The sequence below is a fragment of the Camelus dromedarius genome, chromosome 20 (genome assembly GCF_036321535.1).
Source record: "Camelus dromedarius isolate mCamDro1 chromosome 20, mCamDro1.pat, whole genome shotgun sequence".
Classification (NCBI taxonomy): domain Eukaryota; kingdom Metazoa; phylum Chordata; class Mammalia; order Artiodactyla; family Camelidae; genus Camelus; species Camelus dromedarius.
In genome coordinates this window covers 4,087,944-4,106,520 of record NC_087455.1, presented here as the reverse complement: position 1 = coordinate 4,106,520, position 18,577 = coordinate 4,087,944, and the positions used below count along the sequence as shown (strand labels likewise).

The window sequence follows — 18,577 nt, the reverse complement described above, 5'->3', positions numbered from 1 at the left end:
TTTTTTTATGATGAAGAGGTTATCACGGCTGAGGCTACTTGGCATGTGTCTCCGCACTCAGTCCTAATCCAGCCATTCTCAACCTTGGAGTTACCTAGGGAACTTGAGAACATGCAGGTGCCTGGGTCCCACCCCAGCATTTTTCGTTTCTTAATTTGTCTGGAGGGTGGATTTTTCAGTTCTCCAGAGGACTTGAGTACACAGCCTAGGTTGATATTTTCATAGAAACTTTTCTGGCAGTGCTTCCTGTGCTTTCAACCAGAATCACCTGGAGAACGCGTTAAAAAAAAGCTTCCTCTGGGAGTTTGAGATTTGCAGATACTGACTGGTATGTATAAAATAGATAAACAAGTTTATACCATACAGCACAGGGAACTATATTCAGTATCTTGTAGTAGCTTATGGTGAAAAAGAATATGAAAACAAATATATGTATATTCATGTATGACTGAAGCATTGTCCTGCACACCAGAAGTTGACACAACATTGTAAACTGACTATACCTCAATAAAAAGAAGAAGAAGAAGGAAAAAAAGTTTTCCGAAGCCTCACGACCAGAGATTGTGACCCAGCAGGTCTGAGATGGGGCCCGAAAATTTGCGTTTCTAATCAGCTCCCAGGTAACGATGATAATACTGGTCCATTGGCCACGTTTGGGATTGTACTGATTTAAATAGGATGTTAGGAGTTAGGAATGTTCATCTTCATGACTATCATTTAATAAAGACCTGTGTGGGCCCACACCGAAGCTGTTACTGGTCAGCGAGGGTGCACCAGGCTCTATGCTGGGCACTGGCTGTATACGGTCATACACGACGGGGTCCTTACCCTTAAGGAGCTTGAATCCAGTTGAGAAGAAAGTAAAGCCACACATGACATCGTCATCATTTCCTTTTGCAACCCAGCCCTCCCCCCACTCCCACTGCAATCTAAGAAAGTTTATGGTGGCTCCCATTAGCATCCTTATAATCACAAGTCTAATAAAAGGTAGTCTGAGACATGATGCTGTGCACCGGAGACTGACACACTGTAACTGACTATACATCAATTGGAAAAAAAAGACAGCCTGGAATAAATTCTGTTACCTTCTTACCCCCAGCCACTCCACCATTCTTACTCATCACTTCACTTGAGCCTTTCAGGTGGGCTTTGCTTCCTGACACCCCCTGCCGAGCCCTTCTGTTCCTGCCTTTCCGGGTCCTCTGCATGGCAGACTCCCATCCATCCTCCTTATTTATTTATTTACTTATTTGTTTACTTATTTATTTATTTATTGCAAGGCTGGGGATAATTAGGTTTATTTATGTATTTATTATTTTTTAATGGAGGTGCTGGGGATTGAACCCAAGACCTCGTGCATACTAAGCACGCACGCTACCACTGAGCTCTACCCTCCCTCCACCACCCATCTTTCAAGTGACAGCTTAGCTCCTCCCTGGACACCTTCTCTGACCTCACCCCCAGGCTGGCTCCCTACTTCTGTTTCACTTCACAGAACCCCAAATCTGTCTTTGTTAGAGAACGTATCACACATCAGGGTCATTTCCTATGGACGTATCCGTGTCCCTCATCAGCTGGCAAACACTTTAGGCAGAGTAGCCTTCGTCTCCACGCTTGTAGAGCCTAATCCCGTAACATGCTTACTAGTGTTTACAGTCACGCGTGTGCGAGTGGGCGACAGGATAAAACACGTAAGATACGCTTTAGAAAGAGAGAGAAGCAAGCATCATAAAAACTGGGCTGAATACAGGAGGTGAACATGAATATACAGAAATGGGTTGGAGAGGAGGTTCTAGGTGAGCTGGGAGCCTGAGCTGGAGCCTGAAGTTTCAAGGCAGGTATTCAGAGGACGCAGGTCAAGAGTGGCCCGAGCACAGACAATACGATGGAAGTTTGAAGGTCAGACCTTTCGGGCTCTGAGCACTAGGCTGAGGTGTGAGCCCAAGAAAGCAGGAGAATTTTTAAACAGGGGAACAAGATGGTCACATCAACCCTTTGGGGTAATAGCTCCACTAACAGGGTTAAGGCCAGAGTGGAGGCAAGGGTTTACCCGTGGAAGTGATAGCCCCTAACAGCACCTGTCTCATGGCTACCCTCCCAGCCGTTCAGATGAGCCCATGAGATGGGCTCTGTCCTCCCCAGTTTACAGTGATAACAGGCTTTAAAGGGACACTTCAACGTTCTCAGAGCTTATGAGTGGCAGCGCCCGGCTTGAAAGTCAGGTCTGACCCCAAAGCCAGGCTCCCCAGTGCCTCCCTGCCCCTGCCTCTTTGTCAGGCTTCCAAGTGCAGGGGTGACAGTTCATGATGCTCGTTGACTAGTTTGAAGAGAGGCTTTTCCTCTGAGAATTCGCCTCAGTCAATACACACTTTGGATACAGGAAAGCGGCCTGTTTGTTCACAGCAAGCACCACCAAAGGCAGCACGCACTGAGGGACCGCAAACCCTACTGACACTTATGAATGTGCTAAAAGCAAATAGCCCCTTGAGCAGGGCAAACCCTCAGGCGCTATTCTCAGTTCTGCACCCAGGTGGCTCCAACACAGCATCTCACAGCAAGTCAGGGCTGCGTGTCTGTCTGGGCAGATGGGGTGGGCGAGCTGGCACGCCTGGACGGAGGCACAGGAGGCGCCTCTCATTAACCAGAGGAACCTGGCGGAACCTGATGACCACAGTCCTACTCAGTCCAAGGAAGGGCACTCTCCTTCTCTCACAGCCCCTCGCTCTGATTTCTACCACCTGGGGACACTGTGGAGCACATAATCATACATCCTCACACCCCAAAAATGGGCCAGCTTCCCCAAACCCCACCTTCCTTCTCTTTGATCACATCAGGAGATCATTTTTCATCCAGGCCCCCACCCTGCCGACTGGGTTTGGATTGCAGCCATCATGTCCCCACGGAGTACTTGCGAGGTAAAGTAATTACACTTCACCATACACATGGCTCCTGCGGGATTCAGAGAAGAAAGTCCTTAGCACTTGAGCGTCAGGGATCATGCCCGACAGGAACTCCCCCAGCAGCTGCAGGATCCTGGCTGGCACCATGCCCAGCCTGTCCACAGCTCCCCGCAGGCAGAAGCTGGGGGCTGGGGATTATTAACTTCAAGGTCTCACTGCAGATGGGACCTGAGAGGTCCTAGAACTCACTCCATCCCCCTTCATCCAAAAGCTGCCCTGGCCTCTTTATGGATGCAGCTAAGATGAAACCCACCCTCAAGCAAGTCTGACCATGAGATTGCTCCCTCACCCACATCAAAGTGTGAGCCTAGATGTCCGCACTCTTCAACTCAATTGTTGTTTTAAGCCACTAAGTTTTAGGGTCGCTCGTTATACAGAAAAATGCAAACCAGCAGATACCTATTGTTTTGCACACGAGTTTGTCACCTTGGGCACATCTCAAATTCAGTTTCTATGAGCTCGGTTTCCTCATCTGTAACACAGGGGCAGGACCAGCAGCCTCTGTGAGTACAGGCAGTTCTCGTCCATGTTCAGATGCTTCGTACAACCACTTCACATCACCATTGTTGACAGTGACCCCGAGATGTAAGTCTGTCCTGAGGACTTTCTGCGATCATACGTGTAAAGCACCAAGTTCAGAGCACATCCTCAGAAAAACTGGAAGCCTCTATATTTTAAGTTTTCATTTAAGGAGGACATTGTAAATTCTCCGTTTTTGAGAGATCTGGGCACAGGTTTTATGACATGAGGTTTGGGGAGATGGCCCTTAGAAATATTGATCATACAGACACCTTTTTATCAGAGCTACACAGGCAAGCTTCATTTCCAGTAAATCCACTTTCCTGTAACACTGACTGACAGGTTTAATGGAAAGAGCAAGTAGGAAGAGGTGCAGGAGGAGGAGAGAAATTAGCATTTTCTAGTCTTTGTCAATCTACGGCTTATTTTCAAATGCACTAAAGGTTTAGATTTTCTACTTGGCAGGAAAAATCACACCAACCCAAAATGTCCTATAACCTGAGCTCACCACCATCACACCCTGCCACAGAAAAAACAAAACAACAAACATATAAACAAATACAAATAAGGAAGCATACTCACCCCCTCTGAAAGAGATCCACATTATAAAATTTATGTAGCTCTACAGAAAACTCAACCGTTCCTTGTACTTCAGACATGATCTTTTTGGTTCATTACCTAAAAAAAAAACAAGAGGGAAATGAGCAGCTTGAGATCACATCAGCCAGACACAGAGAGCTAGGGCTTCTGCAACAGGAACCCAAACAGCACTAACTTAGACAGGCAAGAGGATCTGACCCATGGGACCACGACGTGTCCACTGGATGTCATCACTCAGGGGTTCCTTTTGTAGGAAAAGACACAGAGAGATGAAGTGACTTCCATGATGTCACACAGCTCACACCTGCAAGAACTGGGACTCGGACCCAGATACCCTAATTCTAAAGCTAGGCTAGTCCCTTTGCCTCTCCCCATCTGTCAGCACCATGGAGAGTGCCACCCCCCAGCTAGGAGCACCGCTTCATGGCCGACAGGGCAGGAACCCCAGCTGTTTCACCTTCTGCTCGTGTGACCTGGAGTAAGTCATTCAACTTCTCCCATCCTCAGCTTCCTCATCTGTAACATGAGGACTGGTAACGGCATATAACTGACAGATGATGGGAAGATTAAATCTGTGACATAGAGCATGGTGCCCAGTTCTAGGCATGTAGTAAATAGTCCACAAATGGTAGCTATCATTAATAATAGTTAATAATAATAACTGAAGATGGCTTTATCGTTGTTAGCATATGGCATCCACAGAGCTAAGGTGTCTGGAGTAGCACGGACAGATATGTTTTCTACTGAGCAGGGGAAGCAGAGGGAGTCACCAAGCAGATGCTAAACCCAACTTGACAGGTTGTTAACTTCCCAAGCCAGGAGACCCTTGGCCAATACTAAGGTTGGATAGGAAAGACGAAAGAGTCCAAAATTAAAATATTCCCAGTCTAGAAAGAGAAATAAACTGACAGGGAGACTCAAGGCAGGCTGGATTTTCGAAGGATATGAAATCATCTAGATACCAGGCATTTGGAGAAGGAAAAGAAACTGACTTCTAGTGAGTATTAATTATATTCTTGGTGCTGCATGAAGCATTTTATGTCAGTTGTCTGACTGAGTCCAAGAAGAATCTTGCCCCATGTCACAGATTTTAAAAAGGATCTGAACGTCTCTAACCTGGAGCCCCTCTGTGACTCTAGAATGTTCTAGTGGTGTCTACTTTGGTAAGCAGCCTCAGTTACTACCATGTGTAATGGGGATGATATAAGCTACCTGGAGGGAAGATATCAGGTGATTACTTGCAATTGAGCAGGTTCTGGGGGAACTAGAAGGTTCTCAATAGGTAGGAGCTGGCATGATCTTGGGGAAGGGGGAGAATGAGGGAGGAGGAGGAGAAGGAAGTGGAGGTTTGTCTCTCCTAGCTGGCAAGTGGTGACTGGCACCTAAGTCTCCTTTCAAAACCCCTCTTCTTTCTGCCCGCAAGACACCTCAAGGACCAGACCATTACTGGGGTTCAGAGCCCAAGCTCACTGCAGCTGACAGGGTCATGCTAGGCCAGCTCCCAAGAAGAAGAGCACAAGGGATTAATCAGGCCTTCACTGAATCTCAGCTCTGGCAAGGGTGCCTCCCAGGGCACATTCCCAGGCCCCACAGGTAAACATTTCTGAGGACACAGAATTCTGCATACCAAATTTAAAATGCAGCATTCAAGGACCCAACGTCTGTAAAATCTGCAGGATGGAATTTCAGGATGATAAGCCTGCAAAGGCCAGACTCAGAAAATGCACTGAAAACCCATTTCCCTAATGGGAGAGCCATCCAGGCGCGCCCTGGTCCCGCCTCATGCACCGCAGCCAGTCAAGGTCCGAACTGCCCTTCAGTTTCGATTTCAAGGTATTTCCAGTAAAAGCCTGGTGGAGGGGCCAGCAGAGAAAGCCACTCTGTGCTTCAGTTTGTTGTCACCTTAAACAGCAACCACTGCATCTTCCCCACTTTCTCATCACCCCATCAGTCTCAGTCCTCAAAACACAGCAGAACTGGCAAAGCCGCGCTTGTGGTTCTCAGTTGCAGTAACACCCGGACCCTCTGTGCTCTCTGATCCTGGCGGGAGATTAGAGAGGAACAGAGGGAGAAGAAGAACAGTACACGCCAACACCCCAGCCCACCACACACTAAATCCTGCTCCAAGATTCCCATCCATGACTTCATGTTGCCTCAAAACCTCTCTGAAGCAGGTAAGACTGACCCCGATTCACACAGGGGTGTGTCAAGGCCACATGAGGGGAGAGCTCTGATCCAGGAGCCCACGACTTCAGCTTTCTAGCTCCATTCCTTACTTGCAGAATGGTTGAGACAACGTGTGTGTGTGTGTGTGTGTGTGTGTGTGTGTGTGTCTTAGAAATTAATGTTTAGAAGAAAACAGATTTAATGCATAGAGACTACCGTACGGAATAATGTTTTCTACTGGGAAGATGCACTGTAGCATCCTATGGCTCAGGACTAGCAGGATATAATCCTGGAACATGCAGTTGCAAATGCAGCTTCTTGGCGGGAAACTGCCTTTTCCTTTTGAACACCATGTGATTCGTTATAACCAAACATTCAGTTACTCAGTGATGAGGATGAGCTCCCGTTCAGAATATCAGTTGAGAGCTCCACATTGATTTTGCTGGTCACCGTGCCACAGCCAATTTGTAGGAAGCGCAGGAATCTGCAGGAATCCAAAAGCTCTGGCTTGTTCCCAACCCTCCCCAACCCTTCTTTGGAACAGAGGGAGCATGCTTACAGGGGCGGTTTACAAGTGCAGTCCCCCAGCCGGCGGAACCAGCACCCCTTTGTTTCTGAAAGCAAATTCTCATTTTCAGGTCCTACCCAGACCTACTAAATCAGAAACTGCAGGAGTGAACTCAGGGATCTGTGTTTTCACAGGTCCTCCAGGGAACTCTGAAGCAAACACTAATCTGAGAACCCCTGGTGCAGAGACTAGAGTTGCAGAGTTAAGCAGATCCAAGTGCATTTGGTTCCTTGTGAGCTGTGTGACTCTGAGCCCATGGCTTTGCTTAACCTCTCTGTTCCTCAGTTCCCTCCTGTGCAGTTGGGAATAATAAGAGTACCTGCCCCATAAGATTGTTTTCCCGATCAGCGCACACACACAACATGGGCATGATGCGCACACAGGACAGACACGCGGCACATGCTTCACACATCCAGCAGACACACACAACACATGACACGGCACACACAGTACTCAACACACCCACAGCTGCCCACGGTGCTCACCCAGTGCACGCCCGACACCCACACACACAACACACCCCACCCACAGAACACACACCATGCGCACACACCCCACACACTGCAGACATCTCTGTACTCACTTCCTATGACAACCAGAGCCACCTACAGTCTAGTGATTTCAACCATTCTGCTACACGTGGTGTGCTCCTGGGATGCTGTGTCACACAAGCACCTCCTGCAGGGATGTGGGGTGTCCAGGTGCTGTGCTGACGGAGCTCAAAACTACATTCAGAATAAACAGAACAAAACTATGTTCAATATCTTATCATAACCTATAATGAAAAAGAATATGAAAAATGATGTGTGTGTATATATACACGTAACTGAATCTCTATGCTGTACACCAGAAACTAACACATTGTAAATCAACCCTACTTCAATTAAAAAAAAGAGAGAAAGAAAAAAGCTGGCCTTGCCCTCATGATGCTCAAAGACTGGGGAAGGGCAATCAAGCAGCCGTCCCAGAGAGAGTGACGGGCCCGGGGCCGGGAAGGCCTCCCTGGGAAGGCTGGTTTCTGAGTGACCAGGTCGTGCATGGATCCATGTTCACATATGCAAGCTTCCCTCTAAAAAAGTGAATCGTTCCCCATCCCACCTCCAGCGGGTCTTCACAGCCTCAGCTCACCTGGCATCTGCACGCCTTCCCTGGGACTTCCTTGCACTCCATGCAAGGCTCCTGGACCCCCAGCCCCTGGCCTGCTCCTCACTCAGCTGCATCACCACCAGTCTGCACCTGTGTGGGGCAGTCTGCACCTGGGGTATCGTTTTCCAGACAAACACACCTGGAGAGAAAGGTGAGAGGGCAGTGGGGGGCCCCAAAACATCCTCCAGGGAAGATGAACAACCCTCAGAGCCCTTCCCTAGCCAATGGGAGAATCACCTTTATCTCTGGCGCACTGCACACACAGGCTGAGAACCAGGCGGTGGGTCCCCCTCACACGGGGTGACCTTGGACTTGTTCCTAACCTCCCTGTGCCTCATCTTCCTTCTCTGTAAAATGGGCATAATAATAATGATACATTCTTCATAGGGTTCTTGTGAGAATGAAAAATGTTAATATAAATATCATTTGCAGCAACGTGGATGGACTTGGAGACCATCATTCTAAGTGAAGTAAGACAGAAAGGGAAAGAAAAATACCATATGATAGCACTCATGTGGAATCTAAAAAAAAATTAAATTAAAAAGAAAAAAGAGGACACTAATGAACTCATCTACAAAAGAAGCAGACTTGCAGACATAGTAAACAATCTTATGGTTACCAGGGAAAAGGGGTGGGAAGGGATATATATGGGAGTTTGAGATTTGCAAGTGTTAACCACTATATATAAAAATACATAAAAAGCAAATTCCTTCTGTATAGCACGGGGAACTATATTCAATATCTTGTAATAACCTTTAATGAAAAAGAATATGAAAATGAACATACATACACATATATATGCATATTGGGACACTGTGTGGTACACCAGAAATTGACACATTAGAACTGACTATACTTCCATTAAAAAAATAAAACAAAAATAAAAATAAAAAATGTTAATGTACATAAGCCACTTAGAATGGAATCTGGCATGTAACAAACCCAAGAAGAATGCTAGTTAATTTTATCACAGAAGGCAGAACCAGAAGAAAGAGTGGAATAGCATTTGTTTAAAAAAAATTTCTTTATTGAGTGGCCCCCATAGTCCTGCCCTGTCCTGGCAGCTCCCTAACCATCACGGCCACCCAGCTGGACATGGAGTCATCTCATCGTGTGACGAACTTCCCATATCACTGGGGTGTCCAGGCAAAGAATGGGGTCCCTATTTCCCCGTTTTCTGGAATCCCAGGCCCCTGCCTTGTGTTTAAGTGACAACTGAATGTCCTTTCAGCCACAGGGACCAAAGACTCCATAATCCCCAGGCAGGTCATGTTTACCTTTGTGTGACAAGGAATGACTCCTAAGTCAGAGAGCGGAAGAGAGAAGCAGGCTGTGACGTCCCGGACCCCGGCTCAGCCCTGACTCCCACCACCTCATACGTCACCTCTCAGAGCCTGGATTGCCGCGTCTGTACTTCAAGGGAAAACCCACCTAACAGAGTGATTTGAAATGGTAACTAATGAAAGAGATCTCTGCAAAGTACTAAAATGTTCTCATTGGCAACAGGCTCTTAGTAAAGTATGAGGAGAAATTACTTGGGAACCATAAGCACGTTCCTTACTCTTCCTTGAGGGGAGAGAGGACTAGGAGATACTGACGCAGTCTCTGGAAAACAGGGGCCGGGTCTATTTACGGGTTTCGGAGTTCTCCAGGGCTAACGCAGTGGCGGGCACTCGGAACGGGTTCACAAAGAGGTGCAGAATTAATGGATCCAACATCGCGGGGGTGGGAGAGAATCCTTGTTCTGCATGGCCTGCAGCTCTCTGCCCCAGAAGCAGGGCCAGAAGATAGATGTGCATTCCTTACCCTGGAAGCACCGCCAGTGACACCAAAGGTGCAGCAGAACATCGCCATCTACCCACTCACCCGAGCGTCAATGGGGCATCACCTTCAGTCCTCTCTCCTCCCTGCTCCCGCTAAACTCCGAACACGACCCCCAACATCCACATGCCGAAAATCCCCAAAGTGAAATTACTAAAAGGTGGAGCCTTTGGGAGATGACTGGGAGGGTAGAAACTCATGAATGGGATTAATGCCCTTACAAAAGAGCCGCCAGAGACCTCCCTTCTCGCTTTGCCATGTGAGGGCACCAGGAGAAGTCTGTGACCCTGCTGGTACCCTGATCTCGGACTCAGAGCCTCCAGAACAGTGAGAAGTAAATGTCTGTGGTTTACAAGCTCTCAGCCCCTGGTATTTTGTTACAGCTGCCAGAACGAACTAAGACCCCACCGAAGACAGATGGTTGTTAATTCTCACTGTCTTTAGTTCCTTGAACCCAACCCCTTCTCTCCATCTCCGAAGCCTCTCCCTCGTTGTCCAGGTCATCATCCTCTTGCCTGGGCTAGTCCCACCTCCAGGCAGAAAGCTTTACTCCCCACTCCATGTCACAGCTGAGCCTAAACCCACTTCCCTTGGTTCTTACACCACGTGATCTTTCCAGGTCCGGTCTCTCCACAGGGAAGCGGCGGGGGGAGAGTCAGTGCATCACGGTGGCAATGAGCATTAAAGATCATCACGAAGATAAAAAGCTTCAGTCATTTTCTGGCAAACTGTCAATCACTCATCGGTGGAAGCAGCTAGTATTTTTATTCCTGCCTGCAACATTGTTGGCAGAAATGCAAAAGGCCCCTGGTGCAATCCAAACCCAACGCACAAATCCTCTCTGCTGTATTTTAGAGGTTCTGGGCTCCCTAGAGGCCTGATTTCCGTGTCAATTAAAGCGGGGTAATGTTTGTACTTTTCATTGTGTTTCTAAAATGTCTCCTCAGTTATTTACATTTTCAAAAATGTTTTAGAACATTCTCAGTGGCCCCTGAGAAGATTTGTTAAAAATATTATGGCTATTTTGGAGAAATACCATGTCAATACCTCATCAGATAGTGCCTGGAAACAAATCCTTCTACAAACACATCTTCCTTTCAAACGTAATTTTTCTTTTAAAACATCAATCTTTGAAGTGCGTGGCCTTTGAAGATTAAATGAAAAAAAAAGCATGTTGATCTTAATACGTTATCAGCATTGACTTTATGGAAAGGGCACTCAAAGTCGCTGTGCTCAAAAGATTGTAAGTCATAGGATTACAACATGGTAAGTGGGGAAGGTTCTGGAAAGGACCTTCTGATGCCATGGTGCAGAAAGTGAGGACAGAGAAGGGACGCCAGACCACAGCCCAGCAAGCTCCCGGGGAGCCACGGTCAGAACTGAGGTCTACAGGGATAGGTACCATGGCAGAGAAAGCGAGGATGCCCGGGGGGAAGGCCACAGCCCAGCAGGGCAGCCTGCCCGAGCCTGGCCAGTCTCAACCACACAGAGCTCAGCCCCTCAGCAGCTATAGGACAGTAAGCACTCCGTGCCTCAGTTTCCCCACATGGAAGTTGCTTTGGAGCCTGGCATCTGATAAATGCTTAATAAGTACAAGCCAGCATGATGTGGGCACGGCAGGAAAGAAACAATCATCTCCTTCCACCTGTGACTTACTGGACCCCCTGGCGGGGTCTCCCAGGGGGCAGGGGGCAGAGAGGAGGCCAGAATTCACCTTGTCTCTTGTCTCTGACTCTCACTCATCACAGCAATCAGTCAAAGTCTTTACCTCCGTGATCTCCTCTGATCATTGAAGGTGGCCCCCAAGAGAGAAAAAGAGCAGGGCTGGCACCCCTGACGTCTGCATGGTGATGGGGAAGGAAGTGGGCAGGACAAGACTCCTCAGCATCTCAGCGCTTTAGACTCACCGGAAACTCAGGGCTGACTTGGCTCAGCCCCTTATACGGGGGCCGAGGAAACAGGATGTCTGGGTGGCTTCGGGGCTTTCTCTCAGAGCCACCTGAGAGGGGATCCACGCGGGACCTGGGCCGTCCGGGTCCTTGGAGTGGGATGCTCTGTGCGACGTAGCACAGACAGACCCGCCTCTGCTGCAGGGGCTTCCTGACTGTCGCCCGTTTCGCCTCAGCACAGCCCAAACCTCCAGCAGAAAAACCATGCCCTTCAAATCTGGGACCTTCCTGCATTGCCAACCTACCTTCTCTCATGCCGTCACTCACCCTCACCAGCACCTCTGCAGGGAGCCTCAGCAAAGCGCCCCAACGCCCTCTGAACACATCTCACCTCTGCACAATCCGTAATCTCCAGGAGATGGTCCACCTCTCCCCTCCCTACGTGACCAGCTCCCTGTGCTGGAATGTCCAACACACCTCCTCCAGGAAGCCGTTCCTGAGCCGCCAGGCCGCCACCTTCCCGACACAAGCCCTCCTCTACAGCCCTGACCAGCTTAGATTCTGGGAGCACATCCATCTTCAGGTTGCCCTGCGAGCTCCTTAAAGGAAGGACAGCCTCCGAGTTTAGCAAATTAAAAAAAAAAAAAAAAAAAAAAAAAACCCACAGTAGAGAAGAGAATGCAATAACGTGTGCGGGACAAGTGAGAGAGAACGAATGAAAGACTAAACAAATGCAAAAAAATGCACATATAAATGGGTAAGTGAATGAATGGGTCGATCATTCTTCTTTTCACTCAAGTATACAGTTTCCCCGAGCACTCGGCACCAGCCCCAACTTAGGCCTTCGAGACTGAAATAACTCCCAGCCTTAACACAAGCCTGAGTTCCTTCCGTCCTGGCGTGGGTGTCCGCGGAGGGGGAGCGGGAGGCGGAAGATCCATCCTGCCCGAGGGGATTCCAGGCAGGAGCCAGCGGCGGTCGGAGAGGGTGCAGCAGCCGACGGCAGCGCCACTGCAGGGGACACACTGTTTATCCTTCCAGAAGCCACAGTGTAAACAGGAGAGGAGGTGAAAGCAAGCCGCGAGGCTCCCGCCCCCTGAGTCAAGGCTGGCATTTCAGATGCGCGGTCTGTTTGTGCCCTGGCCTCGGAGCTTCGGGAGGGACCCAATTTTGCTGCATCTGTCGTTAGCTTCCCTAGGGCGGCTGTGACTCAGCCTGTGTGTGTGTGTGTGAGTGTGTGTGTGTCTCTGTTTCCACGCAGACCACCCACCTCACTCTCTATTTCCAGTCTTCGTCTTTGGTAAATTCTTTTACCACCCATAACACCGGCCTGTTGTGGGACACAAGGGTGGCTGGTTGGTGACACGGTGACACACAGGTTGGTAAAAGAATTCAGCAGAGATGAAGGAGGAGAAGAGCAGAGGAGTTTATTGGGTGAAGCCGCCATAGCCAACAGTGGCCACACAGACGACAGGCGCCCAATGTGAGCCCCGAGGGCTGGCTGTGGGGGTCTTTTCTAAGGCCCGGTCACAAGGTGCCTGATCAGCTTGTGCGCAAGTCTCTGACTGGCTGCAGGTGAGACAGGAGGTTTAGGGTCCACGAAGCGGGGGTGGGGGCGGTGGGGTTTACGACGCCAGCTCGGTGGAGAGGTGGGCTGAAACAAGCCGGCCGGAGCTATCTGTGCTTGGGCATCACCCAGGGCTGTCAGCTGGTGGGGGAAACACACCCAGGAAAGAACGTGGTTTATCTGCTGCGGGATCCCAGGCAGACATCTGAGAGCCCAGGAGTGGGGGTCGCTGGACTTGGAAGGGCGTCAGTTGGCCCCACTTGGCCCACCGTGTTCCCCGTCAAGTACTATGGTGGGGGGGGAGCACATGGGGAGCCTGTTCCTGGGCCACGAAGGTGGCACATCAGGACCGCATGTGTGTAAGAGGCAGGGCGGGTGGAGACTGCCTAACAGGACTCACACCTCAGGAAGCCTGCGCATGCGTGACATGGGATCGCTAAGGTGAACATCACCACTTAGCTGGACACCATACACAGTGTTATCTGACATTCAGGAATGGAGGACAAGGGTAAACAGCTCACTATGGCCGCCGGACAAGGTGGGCATCCAGGGCTGGCCGAGGGGGGAGGAAAGGGAGTCCCCAGAGCCAGACTCTCTCAGCCCTGCCCCTAAAGGGCCACACCTCATAGGGTCTGTACCTCAGTTCCTCCCTCCAGCCTCCCACAGCCCTGACTCCCAGCACCGCACAGACGCCGGGGAGCTCGGGCCTCCTCAGGCTCCGTGGGATATTAATTCGTTAATTGAAAAGACCTGGATCACGTATGGAAAACACCTCGCACAGTCACACATTCAGATAAAGTCTGGAACGTAAGCATCTCATTTGAATAAATGTTTGCCATTCCTGTCTTTGCAACAGCCTTTGCAAACTGCTCCTTCATCTTCTGGCCCGAGCCCAGGAACCCCTCCCACCCATTCTAGCTTCTACTCCCAACTTGCACGAAACTCCAGGCCTGCTTCAGGGAACTCTCTAGGCCAAGAAGACTAAGTAGCACTTTGCTATGTGTGAAGACATTAGCTCAATAGTGTAATTCACACTAAAGTGTGAATGAAGCCAACAGTTGGAGGGGAGCAGAGGGGAGGATGCACTTTAAAGCAGGAGCCGAATAAACCCTGTATGTTGCAAGCGTGTAATCTTTTTGGAACTCAGTGAACACTCCCAGCCACCCTGTCGATCTCGTCCCTTCACTTCAAAGTCACAGAGCTAAGCTACTCTGCTGTCTACTGGCGTGGGACTTCTTCTGAGCCAAAATGGGACAAGAACAGTGTTTTGGAATTAGACCTGAATTTGAATCCCTCCACTTTTTAACTTTGTGACTTTGAGCAAGTAACACAGTATCTTCCAGGCTTCTGGGTTCTCATCTATAAAATGGGTCTGGGGGAAATCAGATTAGCCCGAGACAGCCCCAGCACAAGCAGGGGACGGTGCGCTAAGCGCTGGTTTCTCTTCTCCCGTCCCTCCCACTCCCTTCCCTGCTGCAGGCCTCTGGAAAGGATTTAGAAACGACCTCCCAGAATGTGTTCAGAAAATATTCTTTAACAGGCGTTTCTTCCCCAAAGAACCTCTTGGTCAAATAAGTTTGGGAATCACCAAATTAAGCAAGGTTAATCCTTGACCCTGCAGGACTTGTCAAAGTCTTTAACATGCTGGTACTTCATGTCTTCAAGGCAGGAAGACTATGACATTGATTTGTTAAAATAATAATAATAATAGTAGTAGTAGTAGTAGTAATAATAATAATAATAATAATAATAATAATAATGATAATACATTTTAAGAGTGTTCTCCCTGCCTTGAACAATGTTATCTAAGAACAATGAACATACTTCTTGAAACTTAGTTTGCAGGCTGAAGGGGCAGATTTCCCAGCAGAAAATCCCCTACTGCCCGAAAGAATTACTGTGATGTCAGTGTGGGGACCTCTGCAGGGGAGAGGAACCCCAACAGGTAGCACCAGGCTGGAACCTTAACGGTAGTGTACCTTCCCGCCCCCACTGAGCACTTGCCTGACATCTCTTCTCACTCACCCCCATCCTTGTCCCTCTGCATTGCCCCTTTGCATGCCTCTCGAGTTGGAGTCTCTGATGTCCTGGGGAGCAGGGTAGAGTGTGGCATAAAATATGTATCCACATAATGACCATTGAAAGGATGGAGGGAGGAATATGTGGCTAGATGGATGGACAGATGCATGGATGGATGGATGGGTAGATGGATGGATGGATTTATGCATGCACATGCATGCATATATGCATGGATGCATGGATGGACAGAGAGACAGATGGAATGGTATGAGAGCCAAAATTCTGATCAAGGAATCATCCCACCCATATTGGAACCTAGCTCTTCCATGGGCACACCATATGCTTGTGACGTAGTCAAGTCCCCTCTGGGCCTCAGTCTCTTCATCTATGAAATGGGGAGGCAGGCCAGATCAGGCCAGGCAGGTGACCTGCATGAATGCATGGAGACTGGGGGTCATGTGATGAACCAGAACACAGCACCCCTGAGCCCCAGAGATGGCAGCCTTGAGCAGAACAGACCTGGAGCTGCACAACCTATTTTTCTAAAAGACAGACATCTTATTTACTAGGTGAAATCTCCTGGTATCGATTATTGGCAATGAATTTAGTAATTTTCAAAACCATCTTCAGTCCAAACAAAACCCATCTGTGGAGTGTGTGTATGCCAAGGGCCACCAGTTCGTGAGCTGTGGACCAGATGGGAGTGAGCCAGTATTCATTCAACAGCCGCCAGGGGCCAGGACTCCAGCTATGTGCTAGCACATCATTGCTCAACCTCCCATCAGTTCTAGGGGTGGTTACAGCCATTATCCCCACTTTACAGATGAGGGGATAGAGGCTCAGGGAGGCTAAGCAACGTCCCCATCATCAGAGGACCAAGATGCAGCTGGGGGCCTTGAAGACCCTCCTTCTGTGACTGGCACACTCCCACGGTACCCCAGCCACGTTCCTTTTCCCTGGTACTCACTCAACCCCACAGCATCTCCGTGAGGGTCAGTCCTCCAATTTTACCAACGATTTCACTGGGTTCAGTGAGGCCCCAGTGCCATGACTGGTGGAGACAGGTCCCAACTCAGGTCTGTGCAACTGAGAACAGTAGTGCAGAGGCAGGCTGCTGGCTGGGCACACACCGGGAAGCTGGTGTTTCATGCAACTCCCTGAAAGATCGGGGGGTCACATAAAGCCACCTAAGCAAATCATTTAATAGTGTGGATACAATTACATCACTGTGTCCCTTCTCAAGACCTTCATTTTCTCTATTTCGTTGCCCTTCTCCACCCGCCACTGATCCAGCAGGACACGCCTGATACAGTAAGGTAACGTCTTTGCCTTCCTCTGTGCACCTGTGTCTTCCAGGGAAACACACCCTGAATCCCAAGTGTGATTTTTCTAGTAAGACTGCACTGACATAAATTATATTTAAATGTCTCCACTTGTACAATAAATTGGCCAGCACAGCCCTGCCATGATCTCTGCTCTTAAGCCCCCCTCACGGCCTCAGGGTCCTCTAAGGAATTCCCCACAGAACTTCCAGCCCCAGAATAGAAGGAGCCTGGTGGTGAGACATCGCCCCTGCTCGGTTAGCATGAAAGGTCTCCCAGCTGGCATCACAGATGTGATCCGCTCGGAGCCAGCCAGAGCTTGGAAAGCCAAAGGAGCTCTAGGGGAGGGGAAAAATCCAAGGGTGAGACAAACCTGAGTTCGCATCCAGACTCTGCCCCTTACCACCTGGGTGACCGTGGTGCTATCACCTGACCTCTCCGAGATTCGGTCCTATGAGATCACAGGCTCTGGATCTGGGCACCTGTGAGGATGGATCTCATCTTCCCAGGTCCCAGGTGAGACTCCTTGGGCACAGGTCCCATTTGTGCAGCAAACATTTACTGACAATCACACGCTTGGCTCTGGGCACTCGAGCCTGAAAGAGTGTCACTGGCCCCTGTGCTTTGCGGGCAGAAAGCAAGAAAATTCTGACTCATAAAGACCTTGATTTTAACCACTCTGCTGCTTAACGAAGAGAGAAGTTTAGGCCGACTATTTAACTTTGTGGCACCTCATTTTTGTTATCTGCAAAATGAGAATAATAGTTACCTTTTCATATGTCTGTGACAATTACAATAATATATGGAAAATCCCTATCGCGGCCTTCAGGTCACAGCCAGTGCTCAACAAAGCAAGGCAGGCAGTCACTCGACTGACATCCTACGAACAGGACTCAGGGCATCGGGGTTGCAGTATCAGCCTCTCGGGCAAAAATTCATTATCACTTACTTTTTCTGTTTACGGACCTCAATTTACCCATCTGTGCAAAGAAAGGACAAGTGGGCTTTCTAAAGAGAGTGTGGGCTCTGGGTCAGACCTGCACCAGAAGGCCAGCTCTGCCCATCGTGGCCCTCTGGCCCGGGGACCTCTGAGGGCTCCTTTCACAGACGTCCCCCCCACAGAACTCTGAGTCCTTTGTGTGCCCTTGACCACGTGTCTACAAGAGGAGCAGGGGGCCAGCATGTGACAAGCCGCACTGTCACTGAGACTGAACAAAGGAAGAAAATGATAGAATGAGGAGGCTGGCAGCCACTTCCCAGCTTGGCTATAAAGACCATATGAACAAGCAGACACTCATTCTTGATTGTGTTCAGGCGCCATGTGATCTACGGAGCCACCAGGATCCAGGAATGAGGTGGGGAGGATGAAGAGGGGCTGGAGCAGGAGCAGATTCACCGGGTCCTCCCTCCCCAGCACCCAGCACCAGCCCCTGGATACTGTCAGTCAAGGCTCGCTAAGTATTCATGTGTGGATACCTTCACTGACTGATTCTAACCTCACAGCAACTCTGTGTGTAACAGTGATCTTGGTGGGGAGACTGAGGTCCAGAGCTGATAGGAACATAGATTTTTTTTCCACCACAAGCTTCCAATCTGCCCATCTCCCCACACACAGGAAATCCTTACCCAAGGTGAGGTGCACTGACTCAGCTCACCCTGCCTCCGCATCCTGAGAGCATCCGTAGCTGCACAGAGCAGGAGCCCGTCTGGTTGCCCTCTCCCTGGACCCACCTCCAGCCAGCACTCACTTCTCCAAAGGACACATGTGCCTCTAGCATTTATCTGTAAGATGGACATGGCTCATTCATTCAATCACAGAACCAGAGGATTCAAGGAAACATATTAAACACATAAAAAGACATTCCCTTGACCTCCCTGCCCCAGACCTCAGCTACCCTGTGCCTCAGCTGGGACGTGCAGTCCCCCAGCCTGCAAAGCAGTGCGGCTCATCACCCAACCAGGGAATCACCTCCGATCCTGAGCTGCCCGAGAATCAGCGA

General features: G+C 49.4%; 1 protein-coding gene across 1 annotated transcript in view; it reads right to left on the bottom strand.

The window, feature by feature from the left end:
• Positions 1-18,577, bottom strand: part of FAM135B (family with sequence similarity 135 member B) — a 239,238-nt gene that overhangs the window by 153,035 nt on the left and 67,626 nt on the right. The window contains exon 2 of the mRNA XM_031439672.2: positions 4,062-4,157. Within this exon, the coding sequence (XP_031295532.2) occupies positions 4,062-4,138 (77 nt within the window). The 5' untranslated portion in view covers positions 4,139-4,157. The remainder of the gene's footprint in view (positions 1-4,061; positions 4,158-18,577) is intronic.